This window comes from Lytechinus variegatus, chromosome 8 (genome assembly GCF_018143015.1).
Source record: "Lytechinus variegatus isolate NC3 chromosome 8, Lvar_3.0, whole genome shotgun sequence".
Classification (NCBI taxonomy): Eukaryota; Metazoa; Echinodermata; class Echinoidea; order Temnopleuroida; family Toxopneustidae; genus Lytechinus; species Lytechinus variegatus.
Genome location: NC_054747.1, coordinates 17,026,443 through 17,049,797, shown reverse-complemented (window position 1 = coordinate 17,049,797; position 23,355 = coordinate 17,026,443). Strand labels below are relative to the sequence as shown.

Below are 23,355 nucleotides of genomic sequence, written 5' to 3'. Positions count from 1 at the left end.
GTTTTAACTGGAACCAATTGGCAACTGGTTTTCAATTGGAACCAGTTGTTCCAATTTCCCTATTGAAACCAGTTGGCCAACTGGTTTCAATTGGTTTTGCTGTAATTGGTTTTAACTGGATTTTGGTCCTGGGTAGTATCGTGAAAAGGGACATCATTTTTACGTGTTTTTTTTGGTCGCCCATGGTATCCACTCGTACAATGTAAATGCCCCCCCCCCCCGGGCCACGTTATGGCAAACGGTCTAAAACCATTCATATCCGAGACGCTGGAACCTTTGTTTTCCCCTGGAATATTCCTAAGGGTCAAAAAGGTCGAGATTTAATGTCATCTCACTGGATCTAAATAGATTACCTACAGTTTGATGTATGACTGCTAATGGTTACATCTCGTTTCCCCCCCCCCCCCCAAAAAAAAAAACTTTGATATCGAGCAGGCAGAACGTACCAGTGTACAACGTCACGTGACTAACGTATGATAGTTTCCGTTCCTAGAACATTTTCATTTGAAACAATTAATACAGTCCAAACAAACTTAACGCATTTAATGTTGAAAGTAAAAATGTTCTTGTACTATAAAGCTTTGCCTTCTGATATTTATAATATAGCTACAGTTTGAGAAAGCACATATCGAGTCCGGAATTGATTTTTTATTTGCAATAGGGTCTACGTAAGCGTACTATATACTACAGACTAGCATCGTCTGCTACGTAAACCAAATGAGCGAATATGACCGAAACTAACCATTATGCTAAAGGAGAGAATATTCTTTGGAAATTTTTACAGATTTGACAAAGGACCAACTTGACCGAACCCAAAAACCGTTAGACAATGGTATTCCGTATGTTCAGGGGGAAATAAAACTTTGTTTCAAAGGACAATGGGGGAGAAACTTTGAATATTTCATATGATAAAACACAAAAGAAATAGTGAGTGATGTCATTAGTTCCCGGATTAGGTCCCTCATTTGCAAACCAAGTTCTATGACTGTTTTGTGAAAATAAGCGAAACTTTAAAATGTCACAACTTTCTTTTATTTCATATGATTTTGATGAAATTTTCAGCATATATGCATGCGTGCTGGATTAATTTTTCCGTTTTTATTCAAATTAACTTTTTTTGTGGCGGACCTGTCCTTATATGAAATATCAGGACAATATAAAAACATTTTTCTAATAGAAGTGGGTATGAATTCATATGTCTGATGATATATCCAACGTGCAAGTAAAGTCGCGTTTACTTTTTTAGGCATTTGCGGGAATACATGGAGCGGCTGCTCGTCAGACACGTCACAAAATGAAAATTCTAAAAAGGTATAATTCCGTTTTGCTTTGACAGAATTATCAAATCTTAACCTCTCTCTCTATATTTTTTATTTATTTATTTTCTGGGGGGTGGGTTAAAACCAATTATCCCCCCTTATAATAAATTAAAAACTGCTCCGCACCGGCGCATTGCTAAGCTTTGTGCGACAGGCCTTTACATTATGATTTTTTTTTGGGGGGTCTCCTGATCTGAGAGAATTCACCCATGCAGTATGTCACAGAAAGTATATAGGGGAGGGGGTAATTACGTACCCCCCCCCCACAAAAAGGGAGAACAGGTGAGGGACTGTTTGCCAATATCAATTACAAAATTTTATTTTCAAATTCAGGTCAACAATTTTTCTTGCTTGCCTCACTTCCTTGGTAATGTTTGTTACACGTATGTCGCCCTAGGCCTCTTTTTGGCTCGTTGCACCCTCCGAAACTGTCCCTTAATTGCATCTTTGTCGAGTCTTTTCAAATCAGTCTTTGTCTTTTTAAGGAGATGGAACTCTGGCCGTTCCTTTTGATAACTTGAAAAGTGAAACGAAACCAAAGTATACTATAGGTATAATATGTAGCTCCCCGCACGATACACCCCACCCCCGAAAAAAAGGAGAGAGAGGGAGAACCAGGCCATTGCAACGCAAACAAATTTAGAGCGGGGGGGGGGGTCGAAGCGTAGCTCAATGCATATGCATGATGCATGCAGTTTGCGTTGCATTGGATCATGTGATATTGCTGGCACTGCGGAGATTTTGGCCACGGTACTGCTGCAATCGTCCAAGACATTTTTTCTTGTAAGTAATTTTTCTTTTCCTAGCAGTTTTGGAGTATAAAGTTTTTACATTGTATGGTTGCCTAGCCTATTTTTGCATGTGGTTCTATAGATATTTCTCTGATTTTCATTGCTATTGATGATGAATGTTAGTGTTAATTTCTGCGATCGAACTTTTCTTTTTCGAGAGGAGGCAAGCCCACCGGTGTCCCACAGGAACTCATTCTGATATCTAGTTTGTCAGTGCGTGCAATTTCTTTTACACGCTAATGAGTTGGGTGAATCACGTTTTCGTGGTAACTGTATTATAATTGTACATGATCTGAATTTCAAGTTATTTTAATAGGAGTTGTAGATGTTGGGTGTGAGTGATTTATGATCTCCTCTTTTGCTCTGCTCATTACTTATTTAAGTCAGTGCAAGACAAATGGTGAGGAGTCAGCAGAATGGGGGCTTGAGGCACTCACACAACATGCGAGGTTAGTTACTAACCTCGCACAACGCATGTGGTTTCAATAGTGGACTTTGACATTTTCATTCATCACACGAATGTGAGGGAATGAAAAATGCCAAACATTCAGTATTTCTCCACTATGGAATTTTGTTTTTTTCATTTAAGTTTGTTTTTAAAATGAATTGGAAATTATTTATAAAAGTGTTTTTATCGCTTACCTCCAAGTCTCAACCAGGATACTCCATTCGATCCGTCCTTAATACTGCGGTGGAAAGTACATTGTACGCAATCAACAATCGAAAAGCAATTTTTCGTATTGAACATTCTCAATTCAAGTCGTCAGCGCATAATAGGAAATTGTACCAAAAATCAACAAGTTGCATCTCATGTATGTACTTATTGGTAAAGTACGCCATCTTTTGACAAGATGACGATGAAAGTGGATTAAACGAGCAAGAAAATAATGCTGATCGCCTAGAATGCAGCTAGCTTGCAACACCGTAAACAAAGGTACGGTAGGCACTTAAGAACCAAGTTTGAAAGGACACTCGTAAAATTACGTCACTCTCGCGATGAATATTCATTAGATCGTGGTCGTGCGTGTTCAATACAAACTCTGCATGCATGCACTCAGTGTGTATTGAACACGCACGACCATGATCTAATGAATATTCATCGGCGAGAGTGACATAATTTTACGAGTATCCTTTCAAACTTGGTTCTTAAGTGCCTACCGGCTTGTGAATAATATCGCGCGCCCTCTTTAGGCAAAAATTGATATCCACGCTGAGCAGAAGGTATCTACGTGAAGATCACGAAAAATGCTCTTATTTTATTAAAAAAGAGAATTCAACAAACGATCCATATGGTTCGGTAAGTGTCATAGCGTAAATGTAATGCTTAGCTACGATGTAAAGTCATAGTTATTTTAGTAAAAAGGGTGTGAAAGATTCGCGTGCAACAGGTGCATATGAATCCTTCACACACGAGACGATTTGAAACCATGAGTGGGCTTGAGGTAGTCTTGAGTAGCCAGGGGCCCGTTTCTCAACATCGTCATAAGTCTAACTTCTTGACTAAATCGGAGATAGTGAGCTACTTGTCGCTAACCGTTTCACGAAGCCCTCTTTACCAAGATCGGGTACAACAACCTCACTAAATATTTGACACCTCCGAACCTGTCATAACTTCTTTCTTAATGACGTAGTGGCATCACGTAGGTAGACTATGACATGCAAAAGTGCCGAGAAATTTGAAAAATTATAATCTCACGTAATCAATCATAGAGGTTGAAATTACATCCCAAAACAAGTGGGATAATGCATTCAATGATCATTGTAATACAAAGTAACTATGAAAACTGTTGGTAAAACGCCACAAAACCATTCATTTTGAAATAGTAAAATAATTTAATCGATGAAAATTCTACCACGTCAGGCCATCCATAACTGGACTTGTATTTGTCGTTTTCAGACCCTATTGACATTTGGATAAATTCTAATCTCTAATTTATGCATAGAATTTGTCAAATCGTAAGATCGGTATCAAAGATTTATAAAAAAAATGTTAAACTATATTTTGATGATGTTTGGAATCGTAAAACATGGTATGATTATCATAATTTTACAAATAAAACCGTTACGGTTTACTTTCGTAAACTATTAAAATTGGATATCCCGGGGGGTACCCATCTCAACGTCCACATGTGATTTTTTAGCCATGAAATAAATTATTCATAATTCCATTTTTCAGCAATTGAATGCCCCAGTCTTCATGGTCTAAGTATGTATGATGCATAATTTACCTGTGCTATTCTTTTTAAAAGATGTAATTCCCAATTCATCACAATATTTGCAATTTTGTCATAATTTTTATTTTTGAAAATTATGCTATTTTGTGACTAAGGCTACATCTCGTCTGCTCTTTTTACCGATAGTATCGATATCAAGGTATTTTAGTTAGGAAGCCTTTCGTGAAACAGGTTTAGTAAGATTGGAACTAACTCCGTGGTTTGTGGATAAAGATATGACTAACTTGTCCAGGTGTTGAGAAACGGGCCCAGGCGGCTACTTGAGAGAAAAAATCATTGACTGATTTACGTAGGCTTACTCTCGCGAAGCTCTCACTCCGTCTCAATGAAGCCAGGACCCAGGTATCCCTATCCATTCACATGCGTGTAGGCAGCCAAAACCTGAAACTTTCACCCCCAAGATTTCTACTTTCCTTCTAAAAGATCTAGCCCTAGATCATGTACATGGGATAAAACTTCATATCCGACATTTCTACGCTCTCGTTATTTTTGAGCAAGAATTCATTAAAAAAAGAGAAATATATTGTGAAAAGACGGAAGAGACTTGCCCGATATTTACGCCTTCATCTTGTTTCCTATTGTTCTTCGCCAACGTTACAGATGCGTGCCTTGGGTATTAACGTTGGCGAAGAAGAATAGGATCCGATGACCAGGGTAATAATATCTAACATTATGCCGCATGCTGGTGTCAGCCAGATCAGGGCATGCATTCAGGCATCAGAAACAGGTCTTTGATGTCTTTGATGCCCCATCGTTGAAAGTCTCAGGTGGACTTTTGTTGTCTTAGACTTTGGTGTAATTTCAATTTATGGACACTATTTCACATACTCTGTCTAGAATGTCTATGCTGCGGTTTCAAATTTCAGGTGAAACGTGACCCCACTGAGAACATTCCTTTAGCAAAAATAACGCTAAAATGTGAAGTGGATTTGAAAACCAATTTCAAGTGATCGGATGTGAATGCCAGCAAAATGACCTTCAAAACTAGTTTCCTGAACCTGTTCAGGATCTCTGAACCTTGTTTTTGGGATTGTGATGAGGGTCTTAGAATTTGAACGATGATCTCAGTATCGATGCCGAAATAGAGCTGTTCTTGATGCCTTCATGTGGCTGAAATTCAGGTGATCGATGAACCTCGTTATTTCAGAGTAAACCTGGCAAAAAATGGTCTGAAATTACTTTGCAGGGGAAGAGTTCCTGTTTGCAACAGCCACCCCAAAGTAAAAAATATGGAGTTAGGGGTAGAGTGGCTGTCACAAAAGGAAGTCTTTCCCTTGCAGAAATGGGCATTCTTGAGTACATTCTACATCTCTACAATATTTCTGTATTTCATTTTTTTCTCCATCTTTTCAATATCTTTGTCTTTTTAGGTGGTCTGTCGTTGACAGATCACCTCTTAATTTCGTCAGAATTTTCTTATTTCTTTCTTACTTTATTTCTTTATTTTTACGGATTTTCTTGTCGCCAAGTTATCTCAAAATGAACTTGGTCAATTTCATTGAATTTCATGTCATCTATAGGATCTGTCATGGACACGTCAAAATAAGCTTTTCAAGGTCATCAGGTCATGATGACGTCATCTAGGCGCCATTTTGTAAAATCACATTATCAATCATATCTTCATAATCAACTATAAAAAATTATCAATATTTACATCATATCAACTTCAGGTCAAGGGTCATCAGGTCATGTCATCAAAGGTCACCTGGAGGTCACGACGCGCGCGTACGCGTGCGTCAAAATTTCAAAATACTAAAAATCACTTTTTGACCAAACGAGAGTACGTTTCAGGTCATTTTAAGCATTTCAAAATTTTGTGCGCGCGCACATATGCGCGCGCGTTTCCGCGCGTAACGCCTATACGCAACGCAGAAACACCGTTTTTTTTTACATCATTGCATTGATAATAAAATTCTGAACAATTTGATACCTTGATCAACCTTCTACGACCATTAATGACGAAATTAACACCCGTTAAAGTTTGCAGCACATGTGCGCGCGAGCTCTCACTATAGGCCATATATGGGCAAAAACATGCCTATTGCAAATTCACTGTAGCTCTTTAAATAGTCCATTGACCCCCAATTTTTTTTTCATATATCGATAGAGTATGAGTTGTAGATTTGATTTCATGTCACCATTGTCCCTAAATTATATCGTGACGTCATCAAAATAGCGCCTAAACTAAAAATTTCATTTTTAAAAAAATGACGTCATCAAATTTATGCAAATTTGGTTGTAACTTCTCGAATATAGATCATTTTTCGCCCAGATTTCGATATGTTGTAGATTAGAATGTATTCTTTCTCCTTAGTTATCATGAATTTTTGTTTTGAGAAACGCATCATTGCGTAAAACAGCGATGAAAAGAGGCATGTCATTTTTCCTCATTTTGCGTGTAATCTCTATGGGACATGACTTTTTCTCAAAACTAGATTCGACATTCCGCTATTTCGTGAGCCATATCTCCATTTTTTCTTGTCAGTTTTCCCTGAGCTTTTAGTATGTTGTAGCTGAGATTCTGAGCTTTCGCAAGTGTGCCCTTCATTTTTTGATCAGATGCCGGGATCATGCCCGTATTTCACTTGCAAAATTGGACTTGTAATTCTCAAAATTGCTTACGTGTATTCTCTATGGGGAATATCGTGGCTTTGACCCCTCTCTAAAGGGCGCGGGTTCGAGTCCTGGGGTGAACAAGATGATTTTTTTTTTTTTCATTTTTTTTTCTTTTTGCCACTTCTTACATGATCCTTTATGATAATTAAAAGGTACATGTATAAAAGTTAAAATTTAGCAAGATAAAACAGATTATAATTACTTTTTTCATATCACATGTATTTTGCGTGTAATCTCTATGGGACATGACCTTTTCTCAAAACTAGATTCGACATTCCTCTATTTCGTGAGCCATATCTCCATTGTTTCTTGTCAGTTTTCTTTAAGCTTTTAGTATGTTTTAGCTGAGATTCTAAGCTTTCGCAAGTGTGCCCTTCATTTTTTGATCAGATGCCGGGATCATGCCCGTATTTCACTTGCAAAATTGGACTTGTAATTCTCAAAATTGCTTTCGTGTATTCTTTATGGGGAATATCGTGGCTTTGACTGCTTTCTAAAGGGCGCGGGTTCGAGTCCTGGGGTGAAGAAGATGATTTTTTTTTTCATTTTTTTTTTCTTTTTGCCACTTCTTACATGATCCTTTATGATAATTAAAAGGTATAAATGTTTAAATTTAGCAAGATAAAACAGATTATAATTGATTTTTTTCATATCACATGTGTTTTGCGTGTAATCTCTATGGGACATGACTTTTTGTCAAAACTAGATTCGACATTCCTCTATTTCGTGAGCCATATCTCCATTGTTTCTTGTCAGTTTTCCCTGAGCTTTTATTATGCTGTAGCTGAGATTCTTAGCTTTCACACCTGTGCCTTCATTTTTCGATCAGATGCCGAGATCATGCCCGTTTATCGCTTGCAAAATTGGATTTGTAATTCTCAAATTTGCTTACGTGTAAAGTCTATAGGAAATATGCTAGCTCAATCGGTTAGGCGTCAGACTTGCATCTCATTCAATCATGCGGGCAGGGGTTCGAGTCCGCGGGTGAACATGATTTTTTATTTAATATCTTGCGCACGATCAATTATAACAATTCTAATAATTAATAGCTTAAATATTGCAAAATAAAACAGGTTATAATTACTTTTTTTCGTAATATATCTATCTAATCATATCCGTCCATCCGCTATCTGTTATAAATCTATCTATATTTCTGTCTATCTATCCATCTGTCTGTCTATATATCTACCTACATGACATAAATGTCTATCTCTCTATTTAATATATATCTACCTGTTTGAATATGTCTCTCTCTCTCACTCTATCTATCTATCCATATATATGTCAATACATGTATGTCTATCTACCTACTTTGTACTTATATGTATCTGTCTATCTATCTCTCTCTCTGTCTAATATAATATACCTATCTGTTTAGATATATATATTTATCTATCTTTCTATATATCCATCCATCTATCTGCCTGTCTATCTATCGTTCTATATGTTTGTCTGTCTGGCTATCTATCTATCTATCTATTTATCTTATATATATCTATTTGAATATGTCTATCTTTCTATATCAATCTATCTGTCTCTTTACCTACCTACCTACCTACCTACCTATCTATCTATCTATATGTCTGTCTATCTATCTATGTTTTATTAATATAACCACCTATCATTTATCTCTCTATCCATCACTAATTGATCCATCCATCGCGCCATCCATCTATATATATAATCATGATCTATCTTCTATATATCTGTTTGAATATGTATGTCTGACGATTGTCATTACCACATCAATAATCACATTTGGCAATGGTCAAAATTTATTCTTTGGATGTCTACGACCAAGATTATCAATCATATCTAAATGATTCGTTTCATACATTAGCCGACACTGAATGACAAATCATGACAGACCACCTAATTCGTCCGCATGACGAATTAAATTCTAGTTTATTCATGTTTTTGTCTTCTATATTTTTGTATTTTCATATTCATCTTTTCATAGAAAAAAACCTTATTAAATCCATTGCTGTCAACTTTTGGGGCCTCAGAACAGTTTTGAAAGTGTGTGTGTGTGGGGGGGCTGACCATGCAAAAAAACACAATCAGATGGTCATTTGTATATTTTTTTTACATGGTTTGGGAGAAAAAGTGGGGGGGGGGCGGCTGAAGCCTTTCCAGCCCCTGGATCCGTGGCCCCTGAACTAGTACTGATTCTCTGTCTCAAGTACCAGTACTGAAAAATGAGAAGAATACTGTCATGCAAATTAATTATTTTCTAAATGTCCTATTTTATTTCCTTGAAAATTATGGATTTCCTCACCAAAATACTGATTTTCAACTCACAAAATACTGAAATGTTCCTGTTCAAGTTGGCAACTCAGATTAATCTACTCACCTTTTCATTGTTTAATAAGAAAATAGATGAATATGGATGGATGATAAGCACTACATGTACATTCAGTGCAAAATATTGAAAATACAACCCACCCTTTTTCAGAGAACCCTCCCCCTTGAAAAGGAATAGCCCTCCCTCCCTCCCCATCCTTCTGCCCAGTTCTCACTGTCTCGCTGTACTCCGCCCACCCACCCTCCTGGCATGAAGAAGTTTTGCTGTTGGTGCATTGCATATTAAAACACAGACCTGTAGTCCATGTTGATAGGAATGAGTTTGACCCATGCTGAGATTCGATTGCATATAGATCTGATGACATTCTCTCCCGAACATTGTGCAATTCCTGCCAACACATACAGGATTTTTCGCTCGTTACAACTAAATCCGAATTACATCTTCAAAAACACTGTTAAAAGGCCATGATATTTTTGCCTTAAATATTCAGTCTTCACCATGTAGTGTGTGATGCATTCAGAGAATTAAGCTGAGTGAAAACATACTTGTCATATTTTTGTCTACATGGTGTAAAAACGCTGTGCGCAAGAGAAATGGTAGACTAGCTTAGCGGGGGTAATATACTTGAGCACCTTGAGCACCTAGCAAGGCGGATACGTGAGCTATACAAATCATATTATTATTATTAAATGAGGATCTTTTAATTTCTTTTTATACATTTCCAGAGCTGGAGTTGAAGGAGTGAAATCATTCCATCATGGATAAAGTAGCAGATAATGAAAAGGAGAGCAAGTATGGATACGTCTTTGCTGTATCTGGACCTGGTAAGAATTTTTCTAAAATTGATATCTGTATGCTTTTCAGCAGTAATGATGAGTGCTTGAAGTAGTGGAATCATTCTTTGTTACAGGGAGACATGTGCATGTGATATTGTGATGTAAAGTGTGTAAGATGAAGCTTCTGCTGCGGATGCTGCTGTAGATGAGGCTGCTGCTGCTGATGATGATGATCGTGATGACATGATGATGATGATGATGGTGGTGATCACTGATGATGTTGGTGATGATGGTGATCACTGATGATGATGAGGGTGATGATGATGAATTGATGATGATGGTGATGGTGATGATGATGCTGATGATGAAGATGATGCTGGTGCTGCTGCTACTGATGAAGATGATTGATGATTGATACTGATAATGATTAATATGATAGTGATAATGATTAATATGATAGTGATAAATATGATAGTGATAATGATGATGATGATGGTGATGATGGTAATGCTGTAATTGGAAGGCATTAAGCAGTGGTTTTGATCATGTTGACAGTTCACAAACTACAGGTAGAAATGATACTTGACATCATTTTCCATTATCAAAATATGATGCAAATAAAATTTTAAGAAATTGATACTTATGCATGCCCCACTTGAAAAAATGTCCTTTCTTAAAAAAGAGACATGATGTCATACATACTGAGAAAGTGTTGTCTTTTTTGTCCCTCATGTATTTAAAGGAGAATGAAAGCATTGGAACAAGATAGCTTGTGTGAAAACAGAAAAGTCAAAGAATAAGAACAAAGAAAGTTTGAGAAAAATCTGACAAATAATGAGAAATTTATGAGCATTTGAATATTGCGATCACAAATGCTATGGAGATAGCAAATTGGCAATGCAACAAAGATGTGTGATGTCACTTGTGAACAATGCCCCCATTACTTTAGTATATATTTCACTTGAATTGCCTCTTTTATCACATCTATCCATAGATCATAATGTTCTTTCTACATGAGGGCATGTAATATATATTTTTTAGGAATACATCATGGATAAAGAGCTAAGTATCATAATAAAAAGCAAAAAGATACATTTTGAGGGTATTTTATAGTCCACCAAAGGGAAAGTTGTTCATCAGTGACATCACACATCCTTGTCGCACTGCCAGTGGGAGGATCTCCATAGCATTAGTGATTGCAATATTCAAATGCTCATAACTTTCTCATTATTTGTCCGATTTTTCTCAAACTTTCTTTATTCTTATTTTTTTTATTTTTCTGTTTCTACACAAGCCTATTTGTTCCAAAGGTTTCATTCCCCTTTAATTTGTCAACATGAATTACTTTTCTCAAGCAATTTTTTTTCAGGGGCTACATTTCACAACTTACTGCCTTAAAAATCAACAACATTGGATAAGCTTGAACTTTGTGGTGAATGGGGATTTCCAAGGTTCCCTGTGTAATTTTACCTGACTTTTCTATGAAGAATATCCATGATACATGAACAGACATGCCAACTGCTAATATGTGTCCCTCTGTTTTTAATACACCAATAATTTTTTTGTATGGTTTGTTACTTTTCTAAAAATTTCCAATCATGGAGCACATACACAGCGCACGACCCGAGCGCCGGTCCATCGGTACCAGACCGGTCAAAATCACTGTCGGGTCAGTAACTTGTTGCATGAAAAGAACAAGTAAATTCTTGCCTACGAGCACATGTTTAAAATGGTGAATTATCAAGTTTTCACAGAGAGTCATTTTACATGTTTTTTTCACTGATCTCACTACAGCAGGCTGGCGATTGTTACGTTGAGACAAATTTTTAGAAATACCCTTTTTGTCAAAAAATACTTTTTTTCCTTCTGAGAGTACTTTTTTGTTGTAGAAGGTTGGCAGATCTGCATGAATGCTAGAACTGCTTTTCTGTTGTTGTTTTTTTAATTCCTAGCATTGACATTAATTACCGAGATATATGTACAGTAGATTGTTACTTTCAAAAGATAAGAAAAAATGATCAAAGCCCTATTGTTTTACTTGTACCTTAGGGAAGGGGGGGGGGACTCTGGTACAATGTATATAGAATTATAGATTTCCCAAATTATTGCTAGGGAGTTTGGAAAACAGATGTTTGGAATATGATATCATGACCTGGAAATTGATTTCACACCTGCTTAGCTCAGTCAGTTAAAGTTAAAAACATATATTTTACATTACCAGTAGGGATGTTTGTTAGTACCTTTATGATGTATGATGCTGTGTGTATGATTTATACTGAGTCTGTTGGATTCAAGTATGTATGTATGACTGATGTAGTTGCTGGTAGATAGGAAATAAGCTGTCTCTGTACTTATGATTTCCTGTGTTGGGTTTGGTGACGAGAAATGAAACATTATATAATCCACAGCTCTTACTCACATCCATTCAGACCCACACAATCTTTTAAATGCTGTTAAGTATAAATATATAGTGTGTATTGATTTATATGTAAAAAAATAAGTTTTTGCAAATACACTGTACCCCCCTCCTCACCCCCTTCCCTTCCACAAAAAGAAAAGAAAAAAAAACAGCTGAATATTATATTATCTACAGGTGTTGTTCACCTTATATATTTTTTATGCAGCTAAAGATTTTTTTTCAAGTCCTTTAAAGTTTTTGAAGATAGCCCCCCCCCTGCAAGAAAAAAATCTGTTCCCTAACGAGAAATTAAACATACAGGACTTATTCCCCTCCATTCAGACTCACATACATGGTCTGTTAATTAATTATTGAATCTGCTTTTTTATTTTCACCTCTTCCAAATTATCATTCTTTCCATAGGCCCACCCCCTTAAGAATGTACATACACTACAGAAAATATGTGTACATACTGTAAGCTACATTCAGGTAAAAATGTGTTGGAAACTTGCAGCACTAGTGTACGCGTGGTTTCAAAAATAACAATGATGGAGTGGGGATTAGAGGATTGAGGATGATGAACGTGATAGTGGTATATGATAATGATGATGATGACGATGATGATGATGATGATAATGATGATGATAAATGGTGATGATGATGATAATGATGATGATAAATGGTGATGATGATGATAAATGGTAATGATGATGGTGATGATGATGGTGATGATGATGGTGATGATGATGATGATGGTGGTGATGGTGTTTCTGAAGAAGATGATGATGGTGTTTCTGATGATGATGATGGTGGTGGTGACAATGACGGTTATGATGATGATGATGGTGATGATGATGATGATGATGATGAAGATGGTGATGATGATGGTGATGATGATGATGATGATGATGATGATGATAGTGATGTTGATGATATTGATTGATGATGGTGATGATGGTGATAAGCTGAAGACAAGTATCCCGCAACAACAAAGTCCATTCGAGCTGTTCGGATGTCATGTTATAAATAATAATGATATAGGGTATTTATATTGTGCACATATCCACCTTCTTAGGTGCTCAAGGCGCTCCTATATTACCCGGCTAAGCTAGGCATTCACATCGCACACAGCTTCTTGAGGAATTACATGTACATGTACTTCCTACCGGTACCCATTTACCTCACCTGGGTTGAGTGCAGCACATTGTGGATAAGTTTCTTGCTGGATAATTATTACTGGATAATTGATACAAAGTATGCAGGTATCATGCTTCAAGAATCAGTTTTATAATTCCTGTCTGAAACAAGAAAAACATGCATGGTATACTACTACTTTGTCTTGCACTACAAATTTAAGATTTTTCCTTCTTTTTGCATCTTGATTTTTAAAAATGTTATTCCTATTTTACTGAAAAATATACAGAAGATGCAAAAGTTTTCTGCCCCAAAAATACATAACAATTTTGTGTGGTTCAGGTCATCATGTAAGAAGACATTTTTCTGGTATGTGTACAATTTCTACAATTATAGGAATTTTGACTGAAATTTATCGACCTTAATATAATAGTGATAATAATAATGATGTGACTTATAAAGCGCCAAATCCACTCTGTAGAGTGCTCAAGGCGCATAAAGAGCTAAGAGTTAAATAAAAAAAAATTTACAAAATTTCTGAAATTTTTGACAGAGGTACAACATGGTAACAATGACTCTTTATCTCTCTTCCTCTCTCCACTTCTCTCTCTGTTTGATTTTCACAGTGGTGACAGCAGAGCGTATGTCTGGTGCTGCTATGTACGAGCTGGTGCGTGTGGGACACAGTGAGCTGGTGGGAGAGATCATCAGATTGGAAGGCGATATGGCCACCATTCAGGTCTATGAGGAGACATGTATCCTTTCTCAAATATAACACAATGTAAATGTATAATATGTTTACGTATTAGGTAAAAATTATGTACATTCAGGTCTGTGAGGAGACGTGTATCCGTTCTCAGTTCTAGCCCAATGTAGCTTTTTATGTGTTACTGTAGGTATTAGTTTAGGTATTAGTTTAAGTAATTACCATTCATGAATGCACATGACCCATCTTTCCCCACCCCCTCTCCCCTCCCCTAGTTAGACTAAGTACTATTTAGGAGAGTATTTCATTAACATATTTTCATTTGACAAGTTGTCGGATCTGACAATTTTCCTTGATTTTGATTGGCTGAGAAGTACAGATCAGATTTTAACTGTCAGATAAAACAGAACTTGTCAGATAAATATCAGATGAGTTCATTCATGAAAAGCTCCCAATGTCTATAAAAAGAAATACATACCTTTCTCAGTTATTACCAAATGTAACTGTTTATGTTAAGATTTGAGTAGAATTGATCACCATTCATGCACATGATCTACCCCCATGCACACACACACTCACCCTCAATTTGGCCAGCAATCAGTTCTATGAAGAGACATGTATCCTTTCTCAGTTACTACTGAACGTAACTGACCATTCGTACACATGATCCCCCCCTCCGTCTCCCCACTCAACTTCATTGATGTCCATGTGGAGACATGTATGATCCTATTCTAACTTACTTCCAGGGCACCATTTCATTAAGCTTTCCAGCACTGTCAAGTTGTTTGTTTTTCTGGTTGTGACCATGGTAACAGTCGGAGACCCATGCTCCTCTGCCAATCAAAATAAAGGATTTCGCTGAAAATGAAAATCCATATTTTTATTGTTCGAAATAGACATGAAATACTCAGAAAATTTGCTTTGCCCGATTGATCGTGAGCCCGGCAGCCGCTGTGCAGTGCCAGATTGACGAGGCTCTGTCCCTTTAACCGTTGAATGCCAAACAGGGTAGCAGCAACTTCCATCTTTTATCGTCTTTTGGTCTGACACGGCTGGGGTTTGAACCCCCGACCTCCCGGTTGTGAGATGGACGTTCTACCAACTGAGCCAACACAAAAGCTGAAAATTCATGCAGTCACACTATTATCATGGTAGTTAACAACAAAATGTGAAGCAGTTTTTGATGGATATAAAATGGTAAATGTGAATTTTGGTAAGTTTTGGGGAAGGTATGCATGTATTTTCTTCTCTTTTCCCCAATGATGAAATAATGTACAAATTGGCAATATGTCTATAATTTTAGTGGTTATTCAAACAGTGGTTAAAGGGGAAGTTCACCCTGAAGAAAACTTTCTTGTAAAAATAGCAGAAAAAATAGTAAAAAATATTGGTGAAGGTTTGAGGAAAATCCGTTAAAGAGTAAGAAAGTTATTAGAGTTCAAAGTTTTGGATTTGTGACGTCATAAATGAGCAGCTGTCCCATGTGTTATGTAATATAAAATGCATAAATTTCAAATTTTGTATGGTTCCTGATGACTTAATTTTGTTTTCTTTTCATGATCGGGTGTGAAAAAAAAACGATTTGTCTATTGATATACAAAAGTTACAGTGAAAACCATTTTCAATTTTCTGAGAAAAGGACATTTCATTGATTTTTTACCATTCGCTATGTAGGAATGCTGCTCGCATATGACGTCACAAATCAAATAATTGAAATTCTAATAACTTTTTAATTATTTGATGAATTTTTCTCAAACCTTCGGCAATATTTTTCATTAATTTTTCAACTATTTTTACAATAAACTTTTTGTCAGGGTGAACTTCCCCTTTAAGCAGTTTGAATCAGCCCTTCAGGTTGAAGTTCAAGTTTTATTTCGACCAATCAGACAAGAGACATATTACACAGTTTCCCCCCCCCAAAAAAAAGACATAGGATTGGGACCCGATCGAAGCAGAGCTTGTGAGAGGGGCCCCCTATATAGAACTTATAACAAGAATGAACATGAATAATATATTCCTTAACAGTTTCTTGACCCCTCACAGCCGGTGTAAGCGTCGGTGACCCTGTGCTCCGGTCAGGCACCCCCCTTTCCGTCGAACTGGGACCGGGTATCCTCGACAACATCTTTGACGGAATCCAACGTCCCCTCCAGGACATCAACGACCTAACGCAGAGTATCTACATTCCTCGGGGTGTCAACGTCAAAGCGCTCAGCCGCACCAAGAAATGGGATTTCAAGCCATATCCAGGAATCAGGGTGGGTATACAGGGGGCCGTCAACATTTTTTGTTGGACAAATTGTCAGATCTGAGCCCGTCTTACAAAGAGTTACGGTTGATCTGATCTAACTCAACTATATGGAAATCCATCTATGTCATATTTTTATCTACAGGAAATTTGCAAAATGTCCTTTGTAAACAACAAGAAGTGCACTGAATTATTAAGAAAACAATGAATGTACGAAAATACATCGTATCCAGAATATATTTTTGACAAAAATGCATTATTTATGTTGGTGTTGCTGGCTTTCCATAGTTGCATTTGATCAGATCAATCGCAACTCTATGTAAGACAGGGCCCAGACATGTTTCTTGATTATTATTGGCTGAGAAAAATGGAAATTTCCGGTAAACTGTCTGACAAAGTTCTTTTATGAAAGGCCCTCCGAATGGCTCTTTTTTATTTGGTTAACAAGAAGTTGGTGTTCTTCTCAGATAGTACATTACCGCAGTATGTGTTCAACCCTTTGATAGTGTACTATTATTTGGTCTAAATGCCGTTTGGTCTACACTGCACTTGGTCCAGATAAACCCAATTCTCATTTCGTCTATAGCCCAGCTGCTTTAATTTTCAGTTGTTTATGTATTTTTTTTTCTTTGTAAGTAAAACTTAGGTACATTAAACCGTTCATCTGATAATTAGTGGTGTTAGCCCAATTGGATACTATACAAAATGGGTATCTTCATGTATAGCTTAAGGCGTGGTCACACCGCCCAAGCGTTGTTGGAGCGGTCGTGGAGCGGTAGGGAGAGGGGGTCAAATTTCACTCACAAAATTGGGGAAAAAATAAAATAAAAACAATCGAAATCGAAAATGGTGAACGGGAGCGAGCGGTGATGATTCTTTTTCTCTCCGCTCCACGACCGCTCCAACAACGCTCAGGCGGTGTGACCATGCCTTTAATAAGACAAAATGGTCAATGGGCTGACAAAGATTGAATCAAAATATTTCAAAGACAAACTCAGGGTTTCTCCTCTATAAAAGGGATTTTTGAAACTTGTAAGAATGATGATTTTGGTATGTTTTCAAAATTTTTAAAAGAAAATAGGATTTTATGTTTGAAATAGGATGAAAATAAATGAAGACTAGGATTTTTTCACAATTCAGGTTGACATCTCTGTGTGAAAACAAAATGTCTGTGTCTGTAGACTAGCAGTCCTATGTGTGTGTGCACTTTCATTTCTGTTTGCACGGATTAAAGGTAAATGCCAGTTGTGGTAACGGTCACAAAATGACTTAACAGAATCCAATATAATGACCACCCAAGTGTCTGTTTATATGAATTAGAAATATGTGCCAAAGGATTCTGGAAGAAATTGTGCAATTGCTGAGAAATAAGCAAAATAAGCGCGGATTCGGGCACTCCCGAGCTTTAAACTCTTCTTATATGTACATTAAAGAGAACATGTATTCCAGAGACTGTTTTCCTCAGACCAAACCCTTCCTTTGACCTTGAACCCCTGTACAGGTCGGCAGTCACATCACTGGTGGCGATTATTATGGGATGGTTCCAGAGAACACCTTGATTGAGCATCGTTTGATGTTACCGCCCAAGCAGAGAGGGACCGTCACGTGGATAGCAGAGCCAGGCTCCTATGACATTACAGTGAGTGTAGATGACTGAGCTGGTGTTACCAACCACTCAACCCCCCCCCCCCCAAAAAAAAAAAAACAACAGCAACAACACAAATCACCAATTATTCTATTCTTCCCGGTGTAGCTTGATATACAGTATTGGCGGGGGCGGATGGATGTCACATCCGCTTAAAGGTAAATGCTAGTTTTGGTAACGATATCAAAATGAGTTCGTACAGAATCCAATGAAATGACCACCAAAGTGTCTTTGTATAAATAAAACGTATGTTCCAAAGGATTTTGGAAGAAATTGCGTAATTGCTGAGAAATAAGCAAATAAGCACAGGATTCGGGTGCGACATTCAAAGCAATAATTATACACTGTCCCACGTGCGCTTATCTGTGTTGGGGATCTTCAGTCTGAACATTTTTCAGCGTAGATTTCAAGATTTCACAAAGTTCAGTTTATGTAACTGTACCAGATCTTAGATCCTCGATGATATACTGACAATTAAGCCTTGTTTTACAGACTTTCTCATGAAATCAGTGTTTACTGCAACTACTGGAATTTCTCTTTAACGTCAACAGCACTGACCTTAGTGTGATGATCACAAAGTGCTAGAAACACATAATACAATGTCAGAAACAGCACTGAAAGTTTCAGAAAGATTTGTAATCTTCCGTATAACGAAATGGGTAAACTCGATAATCACAACGTTCGGCACAAGGTATGAATTCGATGTTTGTGTATTATGCATTGCAGGGATGCCAAGACGCTGCGCTGCTGTAAGGGTTGCTAATGCATTGTTTTCATCGGCCAGTCAGTTGCAAGGGCTCGAGATTAAAAAATGCCCGGATGTTCGCCCCGGCCTAATATTGGGGGATTCTGTATTTTAAATACATCTACACAGTAGGAGAGGGTTGAGGGGGTGGGGGGGGGATGGGTCACATGGAAGACAGAAGCAGGCTCCCATGACATTACAGTGAGTATGGATGACTGAAGAGGGCCTTGTTGCATACCATTATGGTAGCTGTGCCGTCCAATGGTTACTATCATGAAATCCTTGATTTTGATTGGCTGACGAGCATTGCTCCCACGGTAGATACCATTGGATCATAAAGTTACCATAATACTAACTTTTATGCTACGAGGCCGAGGTCTAACCAAATATTTCCTTAAGGGAGAATTTCAAATTATCTTAATCATGTCTATTTTTCATATTTTTTATTTTATTGATTTATTCAACTTTTTCATATATACAAATTAGCAAAGAAAATACAATATATATAGTAAATAACAAAATGTCACAGACAATCACAAGTAAGAACAAAGTTATATTTTCTATATTATAATGATTTAACAAGGTTGTAGGGGGTTGTCACTAAAATAACTTGACTGCACTGCAACCTCAATGGCATTTCAAAGGAAAGAAGATGCATGTGCAAATGAGTGTTCACCATATATTCTAGTAACAATGGATGACTGAACAGGGCCTTGTTGGGAGTTAACAGAAAACAATATTTTTGCTTGATCTTAGAGTACAAGTTGGCTGATAAAGTCGATTGTTCCATAAAATTTGAATTTAATTGAATTTAAATCACTTATAATCAATAGGACTATTGAACTATATTGATGCAAAGTGGATCACACTGTATTTCTTTCCCACAGGACATTGTATTGGAAACAGAGTTTGATGGACTCAAGACCAAACAGAATTTTTGTTTGATCTTAGAGTACAAGTTGGCTGATAAAGTCGATTGTTCCATAAAATTTGAATTTAAATGAATTTAAATCACTTATAATCAATAGGACTATTGAACTATATTGATGCAAAGTGGATCACACTGTATTTCTTTCCCACAGGACATTGTCTTAGAAACAGAGTTTGATGGACTCAAGACCAAACAGAATTTTTGTTTGATCTTAGAGTACAAGTTGGCTGATAAAGTCGATTGTTCCATAAAATTTGAATTTAAATGAATTTAAATCACTTACACTGTATAATCAATAGGACTATTGAACTATATTGATGTGAATTCGATCATACTGTATTTCTTTCCCACAGGACATTGTCTTAGAAACAGAGTTTGATGGACTCAAGACCAATCAGAATTTTTGTTTGATCTTAGAGTACAAGTTGGCTGATAAAGTCGATTGTTCCGTAAAATTTGAATTTAAATGAATTTAAATCACTTACACTGTATAATCAATAGGACTATTGAACTATATTGATGTGAATTCGATCATACTGTATTTCTTTCCCACAGGACATTGTCTTAGAAACAGAGTTTGATGGACTCAAGACCGAACACACCATGCTCCAGATGTGGCCTGTCCGTAACATCCGACCCGTCTCAGAGAAACTTCCTGCCAACTACCCCCTTCTCACTGGACAGAGGGTTCTCGATGCTCTTTTCCCGTAAGTTGAATTTCATGTTTGTTTGAATAAATTTTTTGTTTCAGATTGGTCACAAAGTACATACTTAATGGGTAATTGAATCTGACGATTAGAAAAAAACATGTCCGAAAGTCAATGAATTACCTTCATGTTAATGTGTGCATTATCATCATTGTTAACCCTAATTCTCCCGGGGGAGGGGCATTATGCGCCCCCCTCGACAATTTTTGCAATATATCTGCTGCGCAAAATTTTTTGACCTCGCCGCTCACGGGATTTTTGTCTCACCTGCGAAGCAAAGTGAGACTATAGGCGCCGCTTTTCCGACGGCGGCGGCGGCGGCGTCAACATCAAATCTTAACCTGAGGTTAAAGTTTTGAAATGACGTCATAACTTAGAAAATATATGGACCTAGTTCATGAAACTTGGACATAAGGTTAATCAAGTATCACTGAACATCCTACATGAGGTTCACATCACATGACCAAGGTCAAAGGTCATTTAGGGTCAATGAACTTTGGCCAAATTGGGGATATCTGTTGATTTCCCCTCATAACTTTGAAAGTTTATGGATCTGATTCATGAAACTTGGACATAATAGTAATCAAGCATCACTGAAAATTTTGTGCAAGTTTGAGGTCTCATGATTAAGGTCAAAGGTCATTTAGGGTCAATGAACTTTGGCCGAATCGGGGGTATCTGTTGAATTACCATCATAACTTTGAAAGTTTATTGGTCTAGTTCATTAAACTTGGACATTAGAGTAATCAAGTATCACTGAACATCCTGTGCGCGTTTCAGGTCACATGGCCAAGGTCAAAGGTCAATGAACTTTGGCCGAATTGGGTGTATCTGTTGAATTACCATCATAACTTTAAAAGTTTATGGATCTGATTCATGAAACTTGTACATAAGAGTAATCAAGTATCACTGAACATCCTGTTTGAGTTTCAGGTCACATGATCAAGGTCAAAGGTCATGTAAGGTCAGTGAACTTTGGCCATGTTGGGGTTTTTTGTTGAATAACTATCATATCTCTGTAAGTTTATTGGTCTAGTTCATAAAAAGTGGACATAAGAGTAACCATGTATCACTGAGCATCTTGTGCGAGTTAGAGTAGTATTCAAAGTCAGCACTGCTGCTATATTGAACCGCGTGATGCAGGTGAGACGGCCAGAGGCATTCCACTTGTTACTTTAAAGTCTCGTGCAAATTTTGATACCAAATTAGTGACGCCCAGGTACGTGGTTACGACATTACGCAACATTATGGAAGTGCATGTCAGACCCCAAATTGCTCATAAATTCGATTTCATGTACAAATCCAATGCAGATTGTGTATTAGCCAAACTTCATAAAAATGTATCATTATTTCTACTTTTACTAATTAAAGTTAATTAATTTTGCCTTGTTTATGATCAGAATTAAGTCTGGAACGATTTCCATCGACAAAAACAATAAAAAAAAACAAAAGTAAAAAAAACCAAGAAATACATAAGAAATTAAAAAACAATAAAATACATAAGAAATTGGTCTTGGTTCCAGATTTTTTTTCATTCGCAATTGTTAGGAATGCTATAAAGAATATTTTCACCAAAAAATAGCATTCTAGGAGCTTTATTATAGTGAATCAGAGCAAGAAGTATGATTTCATGAATAAATTAGCATAATTAATTCATATGAATAAAAATATATAAATTCAGTGAAATTTACCAATGTAGCTGCGTAGATTACATCATTCTCTACCATAATGCAAATTTTCGTTGTGATCGCGCAATCTGCGGCTGAGATCTTAAGGGGGGCCATAATGCCCCCCCCCCCAGAATGACAAGAATCAAAATACCCCGGGAGATTTAGGGTTAATAATAATAATAATGATTTCTAATGCGCACTTTCTAATGAATCATTACTCAAGGTGCTACATATAAAATAAGCAAAAACATTGGAAATTATCAAAATCATAATCATCAAAATTAACATTCATATGTATATGTATATAAGGATAAAATAAGTACTCTAATATGCTTGTGTAAATAGATAATGTTTGACACTTGATTGTTCAAATTTCTGTAATTGCTTTGGAGTCTATTTCACATGGCTAAAAGCCCGATCTCCATAATGCTTGGTCCGGCTACGCAGAATCACTAGGGTGGTAGATGTGGAAGATTGTACAGAATGTTATTACCATAATTGTTGTTTTCATTATCGTCCTCATCATCATTATCATCATTACCATCATTCTCATTCTCATCGTTAGCATTACCTTCATCGTCATCATGATGAATGTATTCCCTCAACACCACAACTATCATCATATTTCTCATTTTAATCTTTCTTACCATCTGCCACATAGAGAATCATCCATATTTTTGCACACAAGAGAAGATGGCTTTGATATGTTTGGTTATTAGTTTTTCTAACCTATGATGCCTGTTTGAATCGATTCCCTTACTGACAATTCTGCTCTTTCTTCCAAGATGTGTACAAGGTGGAACGACGGCTATCCCAGGAGCCTTTGGGTGCGGAAAGACCGTCATCTCCCAATCTCTGTCCAAGTATTCAAACAGTGATGTCATCGTCTACGTAGGGTGTGGTGAACGTGGCAACGAGATGTCAGAAGTATTGAGGGATTTCCCAGAGGTAAGCTCCAAACTTATAAAGGAATATCCAAGTCTTATAATACCATAATAATAACGCTATATTTACCCAGGGTAGCCACTTCAGTTCCGACAACTGTTCTCCCAGTGGGCCCTGCTATTATTATTACCCGGCTATGAAATGGAATTATTATCATATCAAGTCTACTTTATATGGAAAGTTTT

At 37.0% G+C, this 23,355-nt stretch overlaps 1 protein-coding gene across 1 annotated transcript in view; it reads left to right on the top strand.

The window, feature by feature from the left end:
• The first annotated feature begins 2,013 nt into the window (after window positions 1-2,013).
• Window positions 2,014-23,355, top strand: part of LOC121420065 (V-type proton ATPase catalytic subunit A-like) — a 31,585-nt gene continuing 10,243 nt past the window's right edge. The window contains exons 1-7 of the mRNA XM_041614593.1: window positions 2,014-2,102; window positions 9,991-10,089; window positions 14,200-14,328; window positions 16,323-16,537; window positions 18,029-18,166; window positions 20,404-20,555; window positions 23,011-23,173. Of these exons, the coding sequence (XP_041470527.1) occupies window positions 10,023-10,089; window positions 14,200-14,328; window positions 16,323-16,537; window positions 18,029-18,166; window positions 20,404-20,555; window positions 23,011-23,173 (864 nt within the window). The 5' untranslated portion in view covers window positions 2,014-2,102; window positions 9,991-10,022. The remainder of the gene's footprint in view (window positions 2,103-9,990; window positions 10,090-14,199; window positions 14,329-16,322; window positions 16,538-18,028; window positions 18,167-20,403; window positions 20,556-23,010; window positions 23,174-23,355) is intronic.